This window comes from Schistocerca gregaria, chromosome 2, assembly GCF_023897955.1.
Source record: "Schistocerca gregaria isolate iqSchGreg1 chromosome 2, iqSchGreg1.2, whole genome shotgun sequence".
NCBI classification, from domain to species: domain Eukaryota; kingdom Metazoa; phylum Arthropoda; class Insecta; order Orthoptera; family Acrididae; genus Schistocerca; species Schistocerca gregaria.
This window is the reverse complement of record NC_064921.1, coordinates 250,624,150-250,650,687: the sequence shown is the minus strand read 5'-3', so window position 1 is coordinate 250,650,687 and position 26,538 is coordinate 250,624,150. Positions and strand designations below refer to the sequence as shown.

The window sequence follows — 26,538 nt, the reverse complement described above, 5'->3', positions numbered from 1 at the left end:
CATGTCAGGGGAAAACCGAGTGCCCTTCTTGGATTTTACTCTTAGCACAAGTGACCCACTTCCACCAAAATGACATCTTAGATTTTCTGCTAATTTGTAAGTAAGTCAACAGCCTTACTTTCACAGTGATGTCATAAAAATTGGTGAAAACTCACTAGCAGAATTTTCCTATTTTAAATTTCCAGCCATTTTTGAATTTCCCAAAACTTTTTGACTTTCTCGCCATTTTATACAATGAATCAATCTCTCTATTAGGAAATAAGTGACAGTAGTACATGACATCATAGGGGAGAGTGAATCTGATGTCATCGATGACATCATAGAAAATGGGAGGATGTGGCGCCATCCTTTGTTCCAGACGTCTCCTAGCCTACCTTCTGTGGAGTTTGTATGTGCACAAATAATATAAAAACAATGTTTTTTTATTAATTTACTACTGATAGATTAAAGAAAGAGATCAGTAATTAACATTCAAGCACCAAACTATAACAGTGATAGTCAAGTGAGAGGTAATTGACACAGTTAAGTCTATGGTTTGAAATTTTACCAGTCATCTTTCTATGTAGTCGGCAAGTTCATTAACTTGGGATGTCTTCATTGCAGTGATTTCGATGAGGCGATGTCTGGCAGCGCCCTGCCATATCGTTCTCCGCTAAATTCTGTGGAATAAACTTTGCAGTGGGGCAGAGTCAGTAATTTAAAATGGCTTAGGGAGATAATAACTCACCGATACGAATATAATGAATCATGTATTCCCAGCAAACATGGTAGCTTATGTAAATACACTTCTCAAACATCATTGTAGCACGACTACGGGTTAATAAAATGTTTTTCCAGCAAGTATTTCGTTTACAAGGCGCAGTAAATGGTAGCCATCTTTACTTTCAGGACTACTGCCTCTCTAATCATACAGCCTAGGGTTATACGCTGATGTAGCCCATAATTCTGGAAGGAGTCTCCAAACCAGCAACGGATGTGTGGCCTACGATGGCAGCGTCAAGTTGATTCGGGTGGCGCGTCCTGTTTCGTCAATACTGAATCCCACAAAGCATAAGAGAATCCACGCGGTACAATATTGTCATTTGGGTTGCCTATTCACCAGGTGCTAAGCTGCGAAACGACGTGTGGCTAAAGAGGGCACATCTTTACCGCCTTACTGTACATCGTCTGTCACGTGGGTGGCAATACTTCTGGACGGTATCATTTGGCCCGCCTGGGCTGTATGACCTGTACGAGGTCAGTCACCCGGGGAGTCAATAGCCGGCTCTACTTTGAGAGCCGATGCCCAGCCTTCTAGTTCCAACGAGCGCCAGTGGTTAACAGTCTGTGACCAGTCTTTTACAGCTGCCATTTTTCCACCTTTTTGTCACTTCCACATTGGACTTGGAAGAAATTCTCGGAAGTATCTACCATCCGGGTGAGGTAATTCACTCTCAACATAAACAAATGTAACATAGACAGGAAGATCCTCTATTGCAGAACAGTCACTGGAAACAGTCACTTCTATAAAGTATCTACGTGTATGGAGAAATTTGAAATGGAATAACCACATAATGTTAATAGCGAGTAATGCAGTTGCTAGACAGATTCATTGGAAGAACCCACAGGAAATTTAGTCGATCAGCAAAGGAAGGAGCTTGCAAAACACTCGTTCGACCAATAATTGAACATTGTCCGTCGTTGTGGAATCTGAACCAGCCGGACTGGTAGAGAAATTAGCGCCGTCGTTGTGGAATCCACACCAGGCCGGGTTGGTAGAGAAATTAGAGAAAATCTACATAAGATCAGCACTTTTCGTTACAAGTTCATTTAACAAGCGAAAGGGCGTCACGGAAGTGATCAACCAACTCCACTGCCCGACACTGCAAGAGAGGCGTTCCGCATAGCTGCGAAGATCGTTGTGTAAATTACGAGAGCGTGCGTTCCTAGAAGAATCAATAAATGTATTGCTTGCTTCAACGTTTATCTCGTGAAAAGACCATGAAGATAAAAGTAAAGGTTCCAGCCCACACGCTTACCGGCAATCGATCTGTTCTCGGCTGGAACAGTTATCAGAGTTACATACATTCGCTTACAAGCCTAGGTCACACGACAGTATTTGTCTAAGTTATGTACATATGCATTTATGCACTTACACATCGTCACATTTTTTTCATTAAAAAATCACTGGAATTTTCGATAGTATCGTCCTTTCTTCAAATGTTGTTTTCACTATGATCAAAACCCGTTCTGTGTGTGGTTCCAGCAATCTACATGTGAATTTGTTAAACATCAAGTGTGCCTTGTACATACGTTTTAAATTCATATTATATTGTTTGAAAGTGATAAGGCACCGGTCATTCTACACCATCTCGCTGGAATTCTAGAGTTCATTAGACTCAAATAAAAAATATCCACCCTCATGAAGAGGTCAGACATAAATACACTCCTGGAAATGGAAAAAAGAACACATTGACACCGGTGTGTCAGACCCCCCATACTTGCTCCGGACACTGCGAGAGGGCTGTACAAGCAATGATCACACGCACGGCACAGCGGACACACCAGGAACCGCGTTGTTGGTCGTCGAATGGCGCTAGCTGCGCAGCATTTGTGCACCGCCGCCGTCTGTGTCAGCCAGTTTGCCGTCGCATGCGGAGCTCCTTCGCAGTCTTTAACACTGGTAGCATGCCGCGACAGCGTGGACGTGAACCGTATGTGCAGTTGACGGACTTTGAGCGAAGGTGTATAGTGGGCATGCGGGAGGCCGGGTGGACGTACTGCCGAATTGCTCAACACGTGGGGCGTGAGGTCTCCACAGTACACCGATGTTGTCGTCAGTGGTCTGTGGAAGGTGCACGTGCCCGTCGACGTGGGACCGGACCGCAGCGACGCACGGATGCACGCCAAGACCGTAGGATCCTACGCAGTGCCGTAGGGGACCACACCGCCACTTCCCAGCAAATTAGGGACACTGTTGCTCCTGGGGTATCGGCGACAACCATTCGCAACCGTCTCCATGAAGCTGGGCTACGGTCCCGCACACCGTTACGCCGTCTTCGGCTCACGCCCCAACATCGTGCAGCCCGCCTCCAGTGGTGTCGCGACAGGCGTGAATGGAATGACGAATGGAGACGTGTCGTCTTCAGCGATGAGAGTCGCTTCTGCCTTGGTGCCAATGATGGTCGTATGCGTGTTTGGCGCCGTGCAGGTGAGCGCCACAATCAGGACTGCATACGACCGAGGCACACAGGGCCAACACCCGGCATCATGGTGTGGGGAGCGATCTCCTACACTGGCCGTACACCTCTGGTGATCGTCGAGGGGACACTGAATAGTGCACGGTACATCCAAAACGTCATCGAACCCATCGTTCTACCATTCCTAGACCGACAAGGGAACTTGCTGTTCCAACAGGATAATGCACGTCCGCATGTATCCCGTGCCACCCAACGTGCTCTAGAAGGTGTAAGTCAACTACCCTGGCCAGCAAGATCTCCGGATCTGTCCCCCATTGAGCATGTTTGGGACTGGATGAAGCGTCGTCTCACGCGGTCTGCACGTCCAGCACGAACGCTGGTCCAACTGAGGCGCCAGGTGGAAATGGCATGGCAAGCCGTTCCACAGGACTACATCCAGCATCTCTACGATCGTCTCCATGGGAGAATAGCAGCCTGCATTGCTGCGAAAGGTGGATAGACACTGTACTAGTGCCGACATTGTGCATGCTCTGTTGCCTGTGTCTATGTGCCTGTGGTTCTGTCAGTGTGATCATGTGATGTATCTGACCCCAGGAATGTGTCAATAAAGTTTCCCCTTCCTGGGACAATGAATTCACGGTGTTCTTATTTCAATTTCCAGGAGTGTAATTTAGTAAATGCTGCTGATTTTCAATAGTGATATCCAACAAATATAAACACAGTATGTCATTACTGCCTGGTTTGTTGAGGGAGCTGCTTCACTTTCGTGGAGTTTGTGGTGTGTTACATCGCCAGTTTTTGGCAATACCTCTTTTATCAGCTAGTACTGTGCTTGAGATGTTTTTAAAAATACATATACGTACTCAAAGTGAGCTCCATCATTTGCGTTAAGTAACGACATGTTAACGCTTGTCGTACTGCAATCTGAATTATTCACCACAGCCACTTTTATATTTACCCGCAATGTCCATTCCGCCTTTCCATTGCAAAAGTATTATCACTGCCTGTCTATAGATCCTCTACAAATTCATTGTGGAGATAGTTCATTTACTGAGCCATATTAATAACCATGTGACTTCACTAACAAATGGTCGATTTTATAGAAAAAATACAAGACTTTAACTTTTTATGTTTTTTTTATTTGATGTACATGACCCTTTTTAAGATTTTACATGTATCTGGAAATATAGACTTTTTTTACTCCTGTGCCTACATCTGGTATGACAGTATACATACATACATATATATATATATATATATATATATATATATATATATATATATATATATATATATATATATATATCTTCATGAAGTACAATATATACATCTTCATGAAGAACAACATGCATCACAATGCTAATAAATGTTATATTCTTATACATGCGTACACCGACTGTCATTTGCATGATTACATATTTTAAACGATTGTACGCTCATCTAATAATACTTCAGCAGTCTAAATAATTCTAATTATTGCTACGATAAGCATCGAATTGCTGCATAGATGAAGCCACTCATTAGCGGAAAATGCCACTTCATTACTATAGTATCGAAGATTTTCGAATACTACCGTGCTGAATTGACATTCTTTCGTCATCCCCACAATACCTCGTTTATGCTCTGTGACATTCAGACTGTTCTTTGCGCTGGACAATGACACTGAGAGCTTGGACAGTGGATATCAGTTATGTTACCTGACCACAAAGACTTATGATCTTCCACTACACATACTACTATTGCGAAAACATTCTGTTGACACCCACCTACATAGGGAGAAATGATCATCACGATAACATAAGAGAAATCAGGGCTCACACAAAAAAATTTAAGAGCTCATTTCTCACGCGTCCCGTTCGAGTGGGGAACGGTAGAGAGACAGCTTGAAGGTGGTTCATTGAACCCTCTGCCAGGTACTTTATTGTGAATAGCAGAGTAATCACGTAGATGTAGATGTAGATGATGTAACGTACGTAAATGTATCAGGATTTATTTTCGCTCGTCTCCTTTGATGACTGGGAGGGTTTCGGCAGATTTCATTTGTACAGTGAAGTACCTCATAGTAGCTGGTAAGTTTTGTCCACCACTTGTATTTCTATATTGATTGCTTGCAATATGCGCAACCTATTGCTGACTTCTGAAAATACGATGTGCCCATATTTAATTCTAAAAGTGTAAATCAGATACATCCAGTCCCATCTGTGTGACGAGTCAACAGCGAGCATTGGAAACTTGCTGTCAAATACCAATAATTATTTGAATAATTTGTGATCGGAATATTTTTACGCTGCTGGAAATACTGTCACCGAACAACTCATTACAAAATCTCTGCAACAGGTTATTATCCAGTTCCAGAAAAGAGTATTTCGTTTCAGGTAGCCACATCATGTTCAGTACGAGTGTGGTGGATGATTTGGTCAGATAACTTAGCTTCCTTTGTTAAACATTTCATTAGCATATAATTGCAAGCCCTTGCATACAGTGTGATGTGTGCTGGGACACACTTCACAGTCAGTTGCCCTGTCGTGTCAACGAGGTATCTTTTACTTGCGGGAGTCTCCATCAGCAATATTTCCATGACAGGAGATTGACAAACTGCGGCGGCATTGTGGTCACGTATCCTGGATGTCTCCATGTTAATGTCTCTTTGATACTGGGAGTTTACATTCACAAAATGATGTCGTTTAGCATTATTTTTCCTCTGAGAAACATTTCATCAGAGAATTTAAGCATCACTTCCTTAGGTGCAGACCAGAGACACTGTCACCTGGCAATCAGTCAATGACACTCTCCACGTGTGTGTGCTGCAATACAGTTGTTTATAGCGGATAATTATTTATGCGTGCGCTAAATTATTAATATTTTCAGAATGTCGGATGGTGTGTTGCCAGGATAGAGCTTCAACATTCTGAATTTTATCTGCAGTATAAAACTTTTGTGGTAGATAGTCCATTTTGTGTTGGCATCGCAGGTTTTATTGCAGCCTCAGGGAGACTATGTAATCCCAAGCTACGTCATCATTTGTGAGGCTCAGTGGTGACGGTGTTGCTACTGAAAGAATCCGATACATTAAAATCTGTGGACTTTATGACAACTCAAGTAGAAGCAGAATTAAAGTGTAAAAAGTTATCACGTTCGAGAGATTATACTGTAACTGAATATAGAGCAAAACAATCATAAGCGATCAACTGTAGAAGTTTTTGAAATGCCAAGTGTTGAGAATTACTTCTCGTAGTCGTCTGCAATCATCAGTTGAAGCGGAGGATTCTGTACATTCCAGTTGTTTAACACTACTTAGTCAAATACTTTCAGTGCTGTCTCAACGGTTATTTTGTCTATGTATTACCGATCTCATTTACATAAGGAAACATATACTGAACTTAACCTTTGCCTCTTTCACTTTGCTGAGGCTGTTTATTATGCACTGACGTGGATGTTCATGGTGGTTAGATGTTCCATTAGCTAAAATAACGTCTAAAATATTTATGGAGTTATTACTTCAGTAGGTTCAGCTCATTGCCCACTACTTCCTTTATTTCCTTCAAGTGACGTTCGTCAGCAGTCAGATATCTCAAGCTTACATTTCTCAGACTGCAGCTCGTCGTTGTGTTGGACACTGTTTAGGAAAGGCACTAGGACATGGTCAGCTTCGACCCACTACAGAAATTATGAAAGGACTACACATTGGCCATTTGCGTTGGGAAGACAGCAGAAGACAATTATCTAGGAAAGGACTTCATATTGCGTAACACGCCTGAGAGTATGGAGGTTATCTTTGGCTACTTTGACAGCATATCTATATTAAGCAATTAGTACATAGGCAGTTTTAAAACAGATGTTTTATTAACCTTAAAATCAGAAATTACAAAACATTGATGGCAACATTCAATGCAAAATCACCCGTAAAATTCTCCTGTTGGTCGGATAATGATGTCGTGGACCTGAAACAAATTAAACATATTAGTTAAGAGGAGAAGTAGGGAAGAAAATATAGTATATGCTAAATTCATTCGATTTACACAGCTGCTCTTTTCTTCGCTGACTTAGGGCAGGAGTCGTCAGCCCTTCTTACTTATCGCCCACTTGTGCATCTCTGACAGTAATAAAATTTTCTAACTGCCCATCGGCTCCACAGAATGGAGATTTATAAAATACGGTGCAAACGTTACTTGGTTAAATTAATAAAGCAGAATTATTGTAACTTAAGGGGTATGACCGTTATTACTTACCAATTACTTTACGCCAAAATTTTATGGAAAGCTAGTGGAAATGCCTTTAACACCGAAACCGCCTACTGCCCACGATAAATGCTTATTCTATGACAAAGTGTTGGAAGAGTGACAGAGGATGACATCAGTATCTCATTATGCGGGTGGGTGGGTATATGCTGCAGGACGCTGATGGAGTAAACGTAAATGTTTCTTTATTGTAGGCTCCAGGCAGGGCCGTAGGGGGCGTGTCGTTTGACTTGGCACCGCGGTCCCTGTGCCACGTGGTTGACCACCAGCAGTGGCCCTCCGTGCCACGTTGACCCGTCAGATTCAAACGAGCAGTCGTGAGATCAGTTCCGCCGCTAGCACGTACAGTGGGTTGCTTTCTGTCGTACGCATTTGCTCACCTACGGTGCAAAACATTGACAGGGACAGACAAGGTCGATACGTCAAATTAAAGCGTAAGCAGTCGAGATTTGTGATTAATATATGAGTATATGAAAACATACAGCTCCTTGAAGATTTTTGTACCTAAACATCAGTTTATCATTAATGCCAATGTAACTGGCACCCAAGGCAAACTTTGGCATTATTCCCACTCGCTCAACTTATCGACTTTATCTCGTTCTTTTGTTAAACCTCATGGCTGCTCCTCCTGAATGTATCAAGCGTATGAAAAAGTGAGGTTTTTGGTGATTCATAGATGATTTGAGCTTTCTTAAATTTAGCTCAGTTTTATTCGTATTTCGCAGAATAATCGCACCAGATGTATTATTGTTCTAGCAGAATCACATTTTACTAACAGAACACTGACGGAAGAAAACTGCCTTTGCGATTTTATTCGAAATTGCAGTGTTCTACCTTTGAGGTTTGGTGTGTCGACAGCACTTTAGAACAGAAAATGTCATTATAATTCTTAAACGTTGTTGGAAATATTTCCAAGTCCACGTATTTTAGAAGTCAATAGTTATGTCCTTTATAGTTAGCAGAATGAAACTATCGTACCTAAGGTCCCACGAAAAACTCCGATAGCATCTGCCGCTACGCTAAGTGACGAGTTATAAAACGAAACTCCCTCCTTGAATTCCGGAATGAGGTCTGAACAGCCGTTGTCGTCTCTTGTCTTGCTACCACAAGTGGTTGTGCCGGAATGTGTTGAGGCAGCCAACCTATAATATCTCATTATGAAGTTCCTGTCTAGGACAACCAATGTAACTGGCACCCAAGGCAAACTTTGGCATTATTCCCACTCCCTCGGCCTGTCGACTTTATACCGTTCTTTTGTTTAAACCTCATGGCTGCTCCTATTGTACATTTGTTTGTTAAGATCAGCATAATTTTACATTGGACTGGGAGATACTCATTCACCTTTTGCATGAAAGTGTTTAATGCATAGAACAAAATACGGCCCGTCGCAATGGTTGCAACAGTCATCGATTGCTTTCTCTTTGTTTCAATGTTTATCAATGCGAATCTGTATTTAAAAAAAAACAACAAATGCGAAACATAACTATTTACATTCGTGTCGGCTCACTTGGTAAGAAAAGAACTGTCCCATCTAGACGCCGAAAATATGAAACAAGCGTCTACATACAAGGTACAGTTAGGTCTTAGGCAACTATTGCTCAACACAGTCATAACCAAATCTCTTGATGATTCGGTTTCATAAATCTTTGTTCCATCCCCATTTTAGTGCCTTCAGATTTATTCGATTCTTCTTCTTTTCTTCTTCTTCTTCATTCACGACTTTACTTTACTCTCCTTCGTAAATCCGTGACCAGGGCACGCATACGTTTATGCTAGCGAAGGACAACCAGCAAAATGTGTCCCCTCTTCTCACACTGTTGCCAATAAATCACTTGGTGGACACTGAAATTCGTTTACTGTTTGGGTAAATATATTTGCAGTTGTGAACGATTACCATCGCCCGTAACTACTAATCTTTAAACTACACATACCTGCACTATTAATAAAATTTAAATGAAAATTTTCGAACATCGCTGGAAAAAGGTAACTTGCAGTAGAAGAACACTCACCTGAACTCTTGGGTGCTGGGAAAGCATATAGACCACGGCTTTTGCTATATCTTCCGCTTCCAAGTAGGGCATTGACTTGAATGTCTGTGCCCACCTTTCAGATTGATTCATCGCATTGGTTAACACGACCCCTGGAGAAATTTGCTGCAAACAGAGGAATTAATTATTAGTTTTCCATATATGTACTGTGATAAGATAATGTTTGCAGTTCTGTTCTGGATATGAAGGAATTTTGTTATGTATTGCTACAAATATTGCAATTTTTCAATAAATGGTATTATTGATTTTTTAAAATTTCGACCCAACCTAATTCGGTCACAGGACAACACTATGGTTTATTGTTATATCTCCCGTTGGAAATGTATCTTCTTACTAAACATGCCTGTACTGGAGCTGAAATGTTTTCTTTTAAGCCAGAGTAATACTTACGTTAGTGATTTTGACAAATTTTTGTCTGCGACAGAGACTCGAAGTTGCATTTACCATGGGAAAGTGAAATAGTCTTAATATAGCACACAGTTTTGTTACATATATACTGGTCTACTAACTTAAAAAATTTATTTGTACCTGTTAATATGTAACGTCGTCTGAAAAACTTACAGTTACCAAAATTGTGCTAGATTATAGGGTATGTAGTGGTAAGACATATATTTCGAAACAAGATGTGTATGTGGATTACGACCTTCATTTATTGTTTATGAAGTCGAGAATAAAACTCTGTAATTACACAAAGGTAGCATTACATGGAGGTAGCATTAGGAAACAGTCGACTGAAAATTCGGAAGGGAAGATGAATGAGTAGCATTGAGACATGAAATAATGACGGATGCAGAGAATGATAGCGCCAAAGGGCAAGTAAAAGTTCAAAGTTCTTGCATAACACACGACATACTGAATTTTACTTTCAGAAGGGGAAAATGTAAAAATGCAGCAAATGAAACAGACAAAGGGTATACGGAAGTCCAAAAAAAATTTGCTTGACAGAAAGTGCAAGGTGGCAAAGCAGGAATGGCACGAGGAGAAATGCAAAGCTGTAGTAGGATGCATGATTATGGGAAATATAGATGCCGCCTGTTGGAAATTAAAGAGACCTTTGGAGAAATGAGAAGTAGCTGTATAAATATCAAGAATTAAGAAGGCAAGCCAGTACGAAAAAAAAAATAGTTAAGGCTGAAAGATGGAAGTAAGTTGTGTTGCTTAAGAAAACGAATCTGAAGACCATATTTTAGAATGGGAAAAGGAAATAGGTGAAGATGAGACTGGGAATGCCGCATTGCGAGTATTAGTTTACAGAGCACTGAAAGTCCGGACTCAAAACAAGAAACCAGGAGAAGACAACATTCCCTCAGAATTAATGAGATCTTTGGTAAAATATAACAAAACTATTCCATCTAGTATGTTACATGTATGAGTCAGCCGGAATAGCTTCAGCCTTTCAGAAGACTGTAATGACACCAGTGCCAAAGAAAGCATTAACTGACCGTAGCAAATATTACCGAACCATCAGTTCAATGAGTCGTGGCTGAAAAATACGGACCCAAATTATTTACGGGAGATTGGAAAACCTTGTAGACGCCAACCTAATGGATGGGCAGTTTGAGTTCCGGAAAGGTGGAGAAACACGCGAGGCAGAACTCACCTTACGACATATCCTAGAAGGTAGCCTGAAGAAAGACCAGGCTACTCACATAGCATTCATAGAATTAGACTAATATTTTGAAAATATTTCCTGGAATACACTATTTGAAACTATAAGAGTAGTAGGGATAACATACAAGTAGCAAAAGATTGTAAAACAACTTGTGCAGAAGCCAGACTGCAGTTATAGGAGTCGAAGGACATGAAAAGGAAGCTGAAGTTAAAAAATGTCTGTAAAAGAGACGAAGCCAAGAATGAAGAAATAAAAACTTTGACGTTTGGCGATGACATTGTAATTCTGTCAGAAGTTGTAGAAGTCTTGGAAGAGCAGTTCACGGAATGGATAGTATCTTGAAAACACGTGCAATATAAAGTTGTCGAATTACATATCGTGATGCTGAAGGAATTGGATTAGCAAATGAGTCACTGAAAGCAGTAGATGAGTTTTGTTGTTTGGGCGCCAAAATGATTGACGATGACTGAAGTAGAGAGGATACAAAATGCGTAAGGAAGCCATTTCTGAAAAACAGAACTCAGTTAACATCAAATACAGATTAAAAAAGTTAGGAAGTATTTTCTGTAGGTAATGGTCTCAAATGTGGCTTTTTATGGAAGCGATGAGCATATATTAAACTGTAACTGCACGGAGAGAACATACGCTTTTGAAATGTGGTGGTACAGGAGAATGTTGAAGACTGGATGAACGGATCGGGTAGCTAATAAGGAGGTAACGAGTCGAATTGGGGAAAAATGAAATGTATGACATAGGTTGGTTAAAGGAACGGAATAACTGGTCGGAGACACATTCTGGAGGAAAGTGTGTGTTGATGAAACCTGTAGAGGAAGAACAAAGTTTGACTACGAAAATCGTGCTCAAATCGATATTGGTTCAGCAGTTATTCAGAAAAGTGCTCAGGAAAGCTTAGCGTGGATAACTGCATATTACCAGTCTTCGAACTGAAAACCACAGTAACAAGATATTAATCAAATAATGTCTAGATACGCGTGTACTCATTGACAGAGCGAGAAATGTTGTCTTACCCCAACGCGAATGTTGCTCTTTCTGGCGACGAGATCCCTCCTTCCGCCATAATCTTCACAGCTGTTTTGTTGGCTGAGTGCATCCCGAGACCATCACTCAACGTCGGTTCATGGGCCGAAATGCTGGAAAGGAAAGTCACTCATACAGCGTCGCCGAAGCTCAGGTTGCTCCGCATCAAATTCAAATTCTGCAAAGCGCTGTGAAATTAATGGCAGAGAAAGGAAGGGGGCAAGATTTACTACTAAAGTGTTTCTATGCGAGCTGTAATTAATCTACCCTTGTCGCACTTCCTAAGAGAACGATACATCTGTGAAGTTAGTGTATTCCTACACTCCTCAACACTGGCCGTTGAAATTTTGTAGCCAGGCTTTCGCGGAATACTTTGTGTCTGTCTTCATGTGCCCGAAATCTAAGAAGTCTGCCACCTGCTTTATCTGCTACTGAGCCTATGCCATCATTCGTTTTAATATCGAGACAAATTGCTACGTCAAAGTATTTGTATTAGTTGACCATATCCAGCTGTGACCCGTAGTAATTGTACTCATAGGATTCTTTGTTTTTGCGTTTTATAAAGCGCACAGTTTCATATTTTTGAATATTTAAGGCAAGTAAACATTCGTGATATCTCTTTGAAATGTTATCGATGTCTGTCTGGACATTTCTGCAGATTCTTTTCAGATAGTACTTCATTGCACATAACTGACTCATCTGCAGAAAGTACTTGTTTATCATAATGTCTCCCAGATCATCAATAAATAACACGAATACCAAGGATCTTAATACTCTATTCTGGGCAGATCTGAAGTTACTGAAATCTTTCGATGACGATCTACCCAACATGTTGAACCTTCTTACCTATATACTCTAAATTCAAACACAAATACCTTTCGATACTCCATATTATCGTCCTTCCTTTAATAAGCGTTGGTGTGATACAAAGTGAAGTACTTTCCAAAAGACAGTAAAAATAGCATCCCTCTCGTCATCTCGATCCTTGATTTCGGCGATATCGTATGACCAAAGTGCGAGTTGGGTTCTCATGACCGATGTTCCGGAGTCCGTGCTGATAAGAACGGAGGAAGTCGTTCTGTTCTTGATACCTCATAACTTTTTATCTCAGAAATGTAAGATATCCTCTCCCTCCAATGCGAATTTTTGTGATATTAAATTTAAATAAGAAAGTACAGTGTTAAAGATGGAAAGACAAATCACATTGTCAACAAGGAAGGAAAATGTACTGTTATAAACACTGGGAGGAAGGTATTGAAGCTTTCATTGTTTCTAAGGAATAAAATGAATTTGCAAGCCATTATTTCTTTACTCATGCGGGTTTTGCTACAAACCCAAAAGTCGTCACTGCCAGCATTTAATTTATTAAGTCTTAGACATGTTTATCATTACATTTTATTATTGCTTTTATCATAATCTGTATGTATGGCACCTGTTGTAAAAATACTGCCGCATTTACTTAATTAGGTCTTAGTCACTACTCTTTCTTCATATTGTCACTAGAGTAAGCTAACATTCTCATTTAAACTATTGTCATGATGTAACTCTGATGTGTGAAATGCTGCAAGTGTGGAACACTGGTCCGATGTAAGAGAGGGCATGATGGCCCTAATCTGATCAGGTTAAATAAATAAATGAATAAATAAATAAATAAATAAACAAGACCATTTCATTGTTGGCAATGCAAAGCAGTAGTCTTCACAGTAGTAGGAGTAATAATAATAATAATAATACATTTAGACATTTACGCTGCAGGTTCAATTTACAAATGTCGAAATGTGGAAACGATGGTGCTCTTTGGCCAGTGATCATTACAGCACCTAACTGACTACCCCCAACTAATTTAAAAGGACACGAAATATGCGAAATTTCTTTTTAAAGGAATGACATGGTAATGCACTCATCTACCAAAATAAAGTTGTAAATGACTTAAAACAGAAATCATGATATCAGAATGGTATAACATTCTAACAGTGAGTTTCGAAGAAGAAGAAGAAGAACGAGAAGAAGAAGAAAGACTGTCATTTGTTTATTTTTTAAGAAAAAATGGTCGAAAACTTCATAGATAATCATGAAGTTGAAGTAAAGTTCATACTCTGAAATACAACCTTCTAACTACTATCGTAAAAACGGAATGATGTGCTAAATATATCATCAGAAACTACAACACATGAGTGACACTTATATTGGACGCTAGTTTTGTGAATAACCTCTTCTTTGACCCAGTCACTGGTCAAAGTTATTTGTTCGAGCTATTTTCTGTATATTATGGTTAAAAGAGGTGCTGACCAAAACGCAAAATATGTAGGTAAACTGACAACGACCCCAGCAGTCCCTGGGGCCTTGTCTATTTTGTACTATTTCTGGCTGCACTGCGAATTTTCCTTTCACATACAACTTGAAGCCCTATATCTTAGGGCAGTAATCACTCCTCGGTATCTGATAATGGATAAATTCCGAAACGCATTATACGAGTAGTAGTCATTTCTGGCCTGATGTCTAACATTTATCACCGCGACGCAGTCAGTCTGAATGGAGAACTAGTCATTATTATAGTAACGGTCGCCTGCCTGTCGCATGATTTTAGGTCAAATTTACGTTATTGAAATTAAAACTCAAGAAAATCTTGGAATACCTGAGAGGGATATCCTGCCAATATCAATGTCGATAACAGGCAAAAATGATCGAGGTTCTCGATTCACGAAATTGATGGACTGTCTATATACATAATGAAGATTGTATGTAACCCCAAGTGTGCGGGATCTTCTCACACTTGGCCAATAGTTTAATAGCGGTATGGCACTTGCAGATGAGTTGCCGTATCACGGAATGTTACACTAATCGTTTCCCGTAAAACTTTCGCCACAAGAACTGTTGAATGCCTACAGAGCGTTCGTACACAGGATTCGCTGTAGTTAACACGTCCACATTTCCTATTACTGTCAGTGGTCAGTTGTCCCGGAGCAACAGACAGGTGTTTCTTAGCGAGTGACTTTGTTCCTTACCCGCGTTTCAGTGTATTTTTACTTTCTGGAAACGAAGGATAAATCCACGAAATGACAGCACATCTACTCGGCCTAAAATGTTGTTCGAGCGATCGGCACACAGAGTCGTGGTAACTAATTTTTCTAATGTAATCGTCGTCATTGTCGAAGATGTTGTTGTATCTGCTACATTAACGACAGTCAGTGATATACTGAGACACTTAAGAAGCTTAAAGGCATCACCACGAGGAAAGCGAGCACTAACTGTTCCAAATTTATCTTTATACTACAGGAATGCGGATGACTTCGACAAAAAAATTTGGCCTACAGTAGGAAAACGCACTACTCTGATATCCCCCATTCACTGTACAGCCCACCTCTACACATTTCACAAAGCGCGAAACGGCGTTGGTTGATAATAGTTCCACAAATATGATTCAAGGATAGCAACTTCGAAGAGAGGAAACGTCTTTCCCACTACATTTGTCATTTGGACATCTCTATAATATGTAAAAGGAAATGTCTCGACTGACTGACTCACTCACTCAGTGACGTTATGCCCAGCCCAAACCACTAAGGATGGAAACTTGAAATTTTGAAAGGGTACGGATGTTATAGTTGTAATTATGTAATAGGCGTATTTAAACTGTTTTAGCATGTAATTATCTGAACTGTTTCTTATTTAAATTGTTTTGTTAATTAAATTGCATTGTGTATTATTGAGAAAGAGCGCGAAACCACGCATAGATACATTTTGAGAAAGAGCGGGAAACAGCGCGCAGTAATACATCTGTAATGGTAGCACGGATTGTCTGCACCAAAAACCATTGTTGGCGGCGAGACCGCACTTTTGTAGCATTGAGCGTTGGAAGCGAGCAGTTGCGAGTAAGATGTGAGACGAGGCAGTCGTAGCTAGCGAGACATGAGAGGAGGTCGCTGTAAGCGAGGTATGAATTAACACTTTGAAAGAAGCGGTGTGCTCGCCAGCCACTCGCTATATGTAGCCCAATGCTAGTTTTTAAGAATTTTTGTAAAGAACTATGCCCCTTGTAATTGTTTGTCAAGATCGTTCTCAGAATATAGTTATGTAATTTTGATGGAAAATTAGGTATGTAGCGCAACGCTACTTTTTAAGAATTTTTGTAAAGAACTATACCCCTTGTAATTGTTTGTCAAGATCGTTCTCAGAATATAGTTAACTTCTACCAGATTAAATGCATTACGAATTTTCTATCCCAAAATCATTCACGTAAATGCTTTACGGAATTTATTGTTATCTTAAAAGAAAAGTCTAAACTGAGCTTCAGCTTTTATCAAATCTAAATTAACTTCAACTTAAAGAATTCCAGTCACAAAGTATTATGAAACTCCACCAGCAGCTTATAATTATGTTAAAGAGAAGTAAGTATATTCATTCCACAGTTTGCTGTAGCAGTCAGATGGCGATCCAGTATAAATAATTAAAGGTAAGAATCAGTCTTAATAATTTCAGGTAACGACTGAGGGCCACGGCGACAACACATTTTATGTTTCGTCGTAATAATCAGCAGGTAGTCTTGACAGAGCAGCAGTTAAAAGATTTTAAGAGACGCAGCGTTCAGTCAGCAAGCAAACGTTCATCCAATATTAGACGGGAAGGTTTCATAGTGTAGGAATCGTTTAAAAAAGGATTGTTCGAAATCCGCCTCCTAAGGAGGGCTAAATAGGGGATGAAAGGGTTTTTGGAAATATATCGGTTTTACAACAATTACGCAGCTAACACAAAGAAAATTGGTGTTTGATTTGTCAGATAGACAAAAATCGTCTTTCGGCATTTTTGGGAAATCCACCACTAACGGGGTAAAATAGTGGGTGATAGTTTTTTTGAAAATAAGGCATTGTTAAAAAGTACTAAAACATTTCTAAGGCCACATCAATGAAAATTCGTAATTGACTTCTCTCTTGGGAGTAGAAAAAAAATTAAAAAAATGTTTCATTGCTTTTGGAAATTCATCATCCTAAGGGAATGAAATTGGGGATGAAAAATTTTATGTTATTACTTCATTATGATAGCATTTTAAAAGCAAGATCTATTAAAATTCGTATTTGTGTTCTCTGTTAGAAATAAAAATTACGTTTTTCACTGTTTTTGGAAATGCAATCCCTTAGTGGCTGAAATAGGGGATACAAGTTTTTAAGAAAGCATTTCGTCATATTAAAAAATCCCTGAAGCTAATTCTATGAGTGCTGGTATTTCACCTCTCGGTTAGATATAAGGAAATGTGTGTTAGAGTGTGAAAGTTTCTATGGAAATATCTCCACAAGAACGCAAAAGTTATGATTAACAAAATCACTGGACTCCAGCTGCCAGAATCGCTTGTTGGCTACATTGCATTCGGTAAGAACCATTCTGGTATGACCTTACTGAAAATTTTGGAAGGTTTTACAATTTGTGAGCAACATAAAAATTCGATTAAAGAGAAATAAAAACCACCTCTGTAGATCACCTGTCTGCGTGAGCGAAGCAGTGAGTGATAAGGTAGCCATTTATCAAAATAATTACGAACACTTTCTCATTATTCTTTCTGCAGCTCTCGTACAAGACCGACCTTCACCAGATCGTTCCCATACACTGTCACCCAGGTAAATTTTTGGCAACAGCGGTTTATTATTGCAGGTCAAACTTTGCCTGTAAGTTGTGTTAAAGGTGCCGTTGTGGAGGGAATATTCAGCATGCGTTATGTTTACACTGCGCTATTAATTCCATCTGTTAACGGATTTAGAGGGTTAATAGTCGAGTGTAACATTCTATAACCGTTTATCAGAAGTTAGTGTTCGGAATCGTACTCTTATTAGTAGATATTTTGATACTTCTTATTAGTGTTGGCATCATTCAGCATGTGTCGAAGAGAACCATGGAATAAAATTGTTGACGTCAGACATCTTCCCTGGTTCCAAAGTAATGGAGAACACATGTTATCAATAGTGTTTCCACTATAGGTTAGTATTCTCCCACTGAGAATAAGTCAGAGACTAATCAACACCGCACGCGGTGGCGCAGTGGTTAGCACACTGGACTCGCATTCGGAAGGACGACGGTTCAAACCCGTGTCCGGCCATCCTGATTTAGGTTTTCCGTGAATTTCCCAAATCGCTCCAGGCAAATGCTGGGATGGTTTCTTTGAAAGGGCACGGCCGACATCCTTCCCTAATCCGATGAGGCCGATGACCTCGCTGTTTAGTCTCTTCCTCCAAACAACCCAACCCAACCAAACTAATCAACAGTGATATTCAAAGATATTTAAAAATTAGTATGACTCAGATCGACTAACACAATTTGAAACTAATTGGCGGACATCAACATACGTTTTGCTACGTAATGTATTTGTAACTCCGATTTCCGTTGTATTGTGCATCCTTGGTGTGTGACCTACGGCATTAGAACGATATATCCACTACCGTTACTCTCGAGATAAGTATATACAAATAATTACTCTTCAGTCAAAGATATTCCTACGACTGTTTCTCAGATGACAAGCTGTCATTCCTTAAAACAGCATGAAAGCTGGGTGATCTGTGCAGCCTATTTGTAAAATTACTGCAGTTCAAGTGAGTACTGACAAGAAAATAAAAATGCCAGTGCTATAATTTTTAGATCTGAAATAGAAAACCGGTCAACAGTGTTTAATAATATTTTACTGAAAAAACGGATAACATTGGGTGTCAAAATAACTTTTTCCAAAGAACAAAAAACGAAATACATAGTGTTTTGCAGAAGGCTAAGTTTTAAAAACCCAGAATCATGTTCTCATGTTCTATGTTTATCTTTCTCTTTTTTCCACTCCACTGTGTTTATTACTGTTAGACTTACACGCTCTCGATACCAGTGCAAGTAGCTGCAACTTCAAGAACATGACATGGGTGCAATTTTCACCCTAAACCCACAATAGTGGCGGCTGTGTCGATGAGTGTGGGTAACGAGTCTTCGGACTTGTAACAGTTTTTGCATCCGTGTAAGGAGCATGAGCCGGCCGCGGTGGTCTCGCGGTTCTAGGCGCGCAGTCCGGAACCGTGCGACTGCTACTGTCGCAGGTTCGAATCCTGCCTCGGGCATGGATGTGTGTGATGTCCTTAGGTTAGTTAGGTTTAAGTAGTTCTAAGTTCTAGGGGACTAATGACCACAGCAGTTGAGTCCCATAGTGCTCAGAGCCATTTGAACCATTTTGAAGGAGCATGAAGCTGGAACCACTTGGCACTGAAATCGAAAGCAATTAAATTTGGCATCAATAAATAAACCTAAGCCGATAAAGAACTTTATCCTTGTCTGCACTCTCATACCATATAATTGAAAACGGTGCTGTATGTCCGAATGAATAATGCCACGTACGCAGACGTCATATGACCAAAGAGTGTAGCAATACAGAATCGAGGCTGTTCTACGCACCGAAGTGGCGTCAACTCGAAAGACTAGCACCCAGCGAACGGTTTACCCGACGGGAGGCCCTAGTCACACGACATTTATTTATTTATTTATTTATTGAGGCTGCGAAGTGATTATGTCAGTAAACATTCGATTTGAGGCTACCAAAAATTTTGGGAAACGTTAGTGTCATTAAGAGAAGAGAAATAGTACATATCCAAATGTGAAAAAGGATGTTAAGGACTGGTGAGGTGACAGATGAATCACTATTATAGTTCGTCGCACTGCGCCTACTATTGTAGTATCTACTTACGGAATTATTCACAGAAGTTTCTACATGTGTGTGTGTGTGTGTGTGTGTGTGTGTTACGAGCCTCATCATATAAGCGCTGGCCCCTACCTGCTGATGTGGATGATGAAGCCGTCGTCGACGCCCCTCCTCATCATGTCCTGGACCGCCTCCCTGCTGCAGATGGCCAGCCCAAGCTCGTTCACCTCCATCATCTGTCTCCAGTGTTCTGTTTTACCGGCTGAACAAGTCAACGCAGTTGAGCATCAGTCATTTTTCTAAATATGGTTACATAATTTAAATTGCAGTTTTGATGCAACAATATTAGAGAAAGAAGCAGGTAATAAAAATACGCCCCACACTTCAAAATAGATGGTCTAATGGAGGTTTATGCTTAAAAAGAAATCTATCAAGAAAATAAGGTAAGAGGAGACCTGCAATGTGTCGTGCGCATGTTGAATTTACGTTGATTATGATTCGTTACGTTAGAAGCTGTTTAGAACAGAGATATGAAAACGATACATTAACTACAGTTTCGCTTTGTAACTGTAAACAATGAAGTCGTTTCCATATTACAAATGACACCATATTTTTTACTTGATATCTATGTTTTTGATAGAATTTTAGACTACATGTAATAAAATTAGCCTTTCACTTACGAGGCGAGTTTTTTGTACCGTATTTCATGAGGTCGGGTTTCTGGGGAAGGCGCAAATTTTCTGATATTGTTCATTTTTAAGTAAATAACAATTAGTTTTACAGTTATTTAAGTATTGTTGAGGTGCTTATTGTTAATTTACTAGGACTAAATAACTCCTGCAGTATTTTACTTTTTGTCACTCAAAATTATTTAGTTTCGTGTGTTTCTGTAAATAGTACAGATAAACGAACTGTTAGAGAACGTAATCTTTCGTTCTCAAAAATTTAGTATCTTTGTATAGAGTAAATTTTCACATAAAACTTAAGTCCAGAGTTTAAACTTGCACATCAGAGTTGTGCTCCATAGATACAAAAAGAAAGTCAGCGAAACTGACATTCGCTTCTGGGATCTACATTTGTCTTTATCGCCACTCACTACACATTTTATTTTAAATAACAGGTTATGTATCATATTGGAGAGGTGGAGAGGTCAACATCACAACCTTCCTGAAGTTCTCCATTTGAATTATCCTCCGATAGTTGAAATGTGATCACTGATTTGAAAAATCTTCGTCTTTTTCGCATTTTTCTTGATCTATATCACTGACAACATCCTCCATCCACCAAAAAACATTTTCTTTGCACTTAGGATCCTGACGCATTCCTGTGACCACATTTTGTACTAAACTGAAGAAAACAGATAAAGAAGTTCACGAGGCGCGGTTTACATCGCATTGACTTGGTCTCCTGGTTCAACTGAACCGATCGTTCATTGGAAATGGCCATATACGGCAACTTGAAGAACATTTTAAGCCATTCATGGAATTTTTATGGATAACAATGTGCCTTGTTACCGGAACACAATTTTTCTCGGTTGGTTTGAAGAACATTCTGGACAATTTTAGCGAATCATTTAGTCACCCAGATCGCCCGACGTGAATAGATGAATACCATCGAACATCTATCGGACATGATCAAGTTATCAGTTTGTGCACAAAATCCTGCACCGGCAACACTTTCATAATTGTAGACAGCTGTAAAGGCAGCATGGCTCAGTATTTCTGAGGGGGACTTCCAACGACTTGTTGAGTCCATGCCACGGCGAATTGATGTACACCACAGCTGGCAAAAGGAGGTCCAACGTGATATTAGAAAGTATCCCAAGGCTTTTGTCAACATACTGTATGGCATGAACTGCAAAAGGGCAATGGTTCCTTGGAAACTATTCTAACTAACAAAGGCATATATACAAGCACTGTGAAAGTGAATGGAAAAATGTTAGAGACGTTCAAAGTGAGGACTGGAGTGTGACAGGGAGACTGCCTCCCCCCTCCCCCCTCCTCCTTCTGGAAACATCCCCGAGGCTGTGGCTAAGCCATGTCTCCGCGATATCCTTTCTTTCAGGAGTGCTAGTTCTACAAGGGTCGCAGGAGAGCTTCTGTAAAGTTTGGAAGGTAGGAGACGAGGTACTGGCAGAAGTAAAGCTGTGACGATGGGGCGTGAGTCGTACTTGGGTAGCTCAGATGGCAGAGCACTTGCTCGCGAAAGGCAAAGGTGCCGAGTTTGAGTCTCAGTCCGGCATGCAGTTTTAATCTGTCAAGAAGTTTCATATCAGCACACACTCCGCTGCAGAGTGAAAATCTCATTCTGGAAACATCCTCAAGGCTGTGTCTAAGCCATGTCTCCGCGATATCCTTTCTTTCAGGAGTGCTAGTTCTACAAGGTTCGCAGGAGAGCTTCTGTAAAGTTTGGAAAATAGGAGACGAGGTACTGGCAGAAGTAAGGCTGTGAGGCCGGGCCGTGAGTCGTCCTTGGGTAGCTCAGATGGTAGCCGATACGGTAGCTCAGCGTGTTCGGTCAGAGGGTTAGCTGCCCTCTGTAATAAAAAAACTGAAGTAATAGATCAACACCGAACTTTAAAGGGTGTCTTACGACGTCTGCCCCGATCAGATTCAACGAACAAAAACGAGCAAAATGAGATTTAAAAAAAAAAAACGAACAAAATTAAAAAAAGAAAATATGGTAGAGCACTTGCCCGCGAAAGGCAAAGGTCCCGAGTTCAAGTCTCGGTCCGGCACACAATTTTAATCTGCCAGGAAGTTTCATTGATTTATCTTGTTTCTCGATGGAACATGTAAAGACGAAAAAACAATTTTCGGTAACTACTTGAGAATAGACGTATAAAATGATGTCCAAAGCTGGTCATCGTTTGAATATGGGTTACATTTTTATAAAATCGTTAACTCTAGTATTTCTTTTTTTCAACAAACGTCATGAAACGCTATATTTGCTGCAATTACTAACTTTTCTCAAACAAACACACGTTTAAGCCCTTTGTTTTGGCCTTTGTGCTACTTTCGGTAGGTATCACCAAGAATGTTCGATTTTCCATTCATAATTTGTAACTCGCCAGCCATTTTTATGTTAAATACATATCTGAATGTCATTGTCACCACAGCTGTCGCCCACAATAATAGAGGAGGTCGTCCTGTGAGTCATATCAGTTGCATAAAACATTTTTGTGGTCCTGTGGAATAAAAGCTCAGTAAGCCTGTCCGCTGTTTGCTATACGAGTGTCGGCGAGAGAGGTTCAAGCTCATCACGGCTAGAGTGCCGGACCAGTAGGTGTTAATTTCGTTCGCAATACCGACGCACTTGTGATTCGTCTCCTTGTCTGGATGTGCCTCGTTGTATTTCTTTGTTGACATTAAGATGTACAAATATGCTGCAATATTAGTAAATTTTTATTGTAGCATGAATTTTTACTCTGCAGAGAGTGCGCTGACATTATGGCAGATTAAAACTGTGTGCCGAACCGAAACTCGAACTCGGGGCATTCGCCTTTCAGCGGCATGGGGTTTGCCAACTAAGCTACCCAAGACAGACTCACGCGCCGTAGGTCGTGCTTTGATAACTCAGTTTGTAGAGCACTTGCCCCTAAAAGGCGAAGGTTCCTACTTCGAGTCTTGGTCCGGCAAACAATTTTAACCTGCCACGAAATTTGATAATGCATTGCTTCACATTTCTGATCATTCATACATTAATTCATCGTAAACACATTAAAATTTGAAATATTTGTTTTACCGTTTGTTTACTTACATATAAAATCAGTGTCGTAGTCGGCACCGGCGCTGTTGACGAGGATGTTGACTCCTTTGAGGTTCTCCCTAATCCATTTGAAAGCTGCGAGGATGCTTTCTTCTTTTCCCACGTCTCCCTGAAGAGCGTACAGTTTTCCCGGCGACCCCTTCACTTCAAGAGCCTAAGGAAAAACAGAAAGAACGCTTTTAAGTGTGTCATAAGGAATTGTGTCAACGGCGATAAGAAACACGACACTGATATGTTGCTCTCCCACACAATGAATAGACAGATTGTTTGATGTAGGGTGCAAGCGCTGGTCCGTTGTTGTGTGGGAACCAGTACCAACGAAGGCAGCCCGCAGTTGCGTGACTGTTCGACTCTTTATGCGGGTACTGTGGCAGCTGGCGTACCGGTTTTAAGTGATGACCAAGTAGACGATATAGGAGTGACCTTGGAAAGAAGAAAGGGAAAATTGTTGGTTTGTTTGTCATACTGCTGTGGCAGTGGCCTCTGCTACAAACACCTCTGTTCACAAATTCAAACCGAAACCGGTCAACGCAACGGTATTGTGTCCATTCACCAAATCACATACCGCTACAGCGAGTGGAGCGAGGGATGCATGGTTGTCGGTACGCCTCTGCATTGACTCTAACTTCTCGAACTTTCTCGTCGTGGTCATCACGCGGCATGTAAATGTACCCGCCCCCCCCCCTCCCCCCCTAGAGCGCTTTCTCGAAATTTCAACCTAAACTTCTCCGTAGTGCACAACGCCTGTCTTGTAACGTCTACCAATCGTTAAGCATCCCAGTAACCCTCTCGCAACGAATTAACGATCCCGTGACGAAACTGACAGGTCTCCGGTGCTTCATCTCCATTTCTTCTATCAATCCTACCTGGTAAGGACCCTATATTGATGAACAATACTGACGAACCGGTCGAAGAAGTTCCTTAGAAGCCACGTGGATGAGCTATATTTCTTCAAGATGTTTCCTATGATTCTCAGTCTGAGATCTGCTTTTCCTTCTGTTCGTTTTATGCGATCGTTCCACTAGACCTAGCTCTTGGTAGTTACTCCTAGTTATGTTACGGTAGATACCGTTTTCAGGAGTTTCTCATCAATAGCGTAGTTGTACAGTAGTGCTTTTCTTTTCCTATGTATGCGCAATATGTTACATTTATCTGCGCCCACGGCCCACTGCCGGAGCCTGTACCATTTATCAATCCTGTGCACATGATTCTGCAAATCGCTACTGTCTTCGGGCGTTGCCACTTTGTTGTAGACAACGAAATCGTCTGCGAACAGTCTTAAAGAGCATCGGACGCTCTCTAGTAGATCACTTGTATACATTTTAAACAGTAACTGCGCAATGAACGTTACTGTTTTCAAAATTCCCATCTGTTACATGTAGAGTATTTACATTATGTGAGAGCCTCAGTGTGGTCAGCAGTTAGTGTAATACGAATTAGTGGACCAATTTATTCCCGTCAATACACACTTCTTAAGGCCCGTAGCCTGATTTTCTTGGATCTGGTGTGCATTTTGGATGGTCAAGAAGCGTGGATTAGATACCGGCATGTTACTCCCTCAGGTAATTTCAAGGTGCCTGTTGAACGGCGGGTGTATCCAAACAGGAATTTAATCTTGCTTCTATATAGGGATTAAAAACGTTATTTACAACGAATTTTAATTAATGTTTCAGTGACTTTATAAAAGTTTTACTTTATTTTCTTTCACTAAAGAGCATAGATAAATTTTTTTTCCAAATTTTACATTAGGTAATGTAAATACACACATTTAGATAACTAGGCATCTCTCGAGGAACTAGAACAATAGGTATCGCGACGTGACAACACAGGCGAGATTCGGTCACCGTTCAGTGCCGAGGACAATGTGTTCGTATTGGTGATACGTGTCTCACGAATGATGAACTGTCGAGTCTCTTGCCGAATACATAAAGGAATAAACACGGATTTATCGAGATGGCGTGTATCAATATGTCTGGGTTATCAGTAATATCTTCTACAGTAATATCAGTAATATCTTCTACAGTATTATCAGTAATATCTTCTACAATGGGACTGTGAGAGAGTGCATTCTGCGATTTATTAGTGAAGCCTTCCTCCTGCTAACTTATGGTAGTGATGATACAAGCATTAACTATGTCTCTCTGGGGGAACTCGAAAACTGTCACATGCAGTATGTCAACACATTTTGTGAACCTTGCGGTGGGTGGTCGTCCATTGATGTCGACTCTGTGTAAACAGTATGCTACACAGTTCTCGAGAATGATGAACTGTGGCGTCTCTTGCTGAAACGCTGAAGAATAGCTATGGATTTATCGTAACAATATACGGAAATATGTCTATACTACACAGAAATATGTGAGAGTTCCTTCCGAAAGGGTTTAGCTGAACCGTCCCTCGTATTCTTCAGGAACGTACTAAATCTAGTTAGGAGTGTTCCACAGACTGACCTTGATCAGTTCCACCCTCCTGGCGAGGCCGACCACGTGGATGCCGTGCTTGAGCAGCTCCTGAGCGATAGCGGCGCCCATGCCGGAACTGGCGCCAGTAACCAGGGCCACGCGGCCAGCGTACTTCTCGATGCCCATGTCTGATGCTGCAGTCTACTGCTGCCGTTGTCTGGTGCTGAATGTCTGCCCCAGCATCAATGGTTGTTATTTATAGTGGTGGGGGCGGAGCGCAGACGTCACACGCTACCATGCCTCCCAGTGCAGCAGATTACGTGACCACTTAGTAAGATAAGACAGGTGGGAATTCCATTCGTACCGTACAGCTGAACTTTGAGATTTCTGTTATTCATCGTTTCATCATTTGCCTTTATCGACAAAGTAATTACTTTCGATAGCTGAACGAGTTACGGCGTTCGGTTATTTGCACAGGTCAGGCTACCTCCGTGTGATCAACAGTTTCTTCGTAAATTAAATTCGTGCTAAACCTATATATCTTACTACTTGACGAACCCAGCATCTCTCTGGTATTCATTTTGCTATTTTTCTATTAGAAACGA

At 40.7% G+C, this 26,538-nt stretch overlaps 1 protein-coding gene across 3 annotated transcripts in view; it reads right to left on the bottom strand.

Annotated features, from left to right (window-relative positions):
* Positions 1 to 26,125, bottom strand: part of LOC126336121 (dehydrogenase/reductase SDR family member 11-like) — a 97,913-nt gene extending 71,788 nt beyond the window's left edge. Inside the window, exons 1-3 of one of the 3 annotated variants that reach the window (XM_049999606.1) lie at positions 25,982 to 26,125; positions 23,526 to 23,688; positions 19,899 to 20,028 (exon numbers count right to left, since the gene is read on the bottom strand). In XM_049999606.1, the coding sequence (XP_049855563.1) occupies positions 19,899 to 20,028; positions 23,526 to 23,688; positions 25,982 to 26,119 (431 nt within the window). In that variant the 5' untranslated portion in view covers positions 26,120 to 26,125. The remainder of the gene's footprint in view (positions 1 to 19,898; positions 20,029 to 23,525; positions 23,689 to 25,981) is intronic. The other 2 variants (XM_049999604.1, XM_049999603.1) reach the window with 2 other exon arrangements.
* Positions 26,126 to 26,538: the final 413 nt, after the last annotated feature.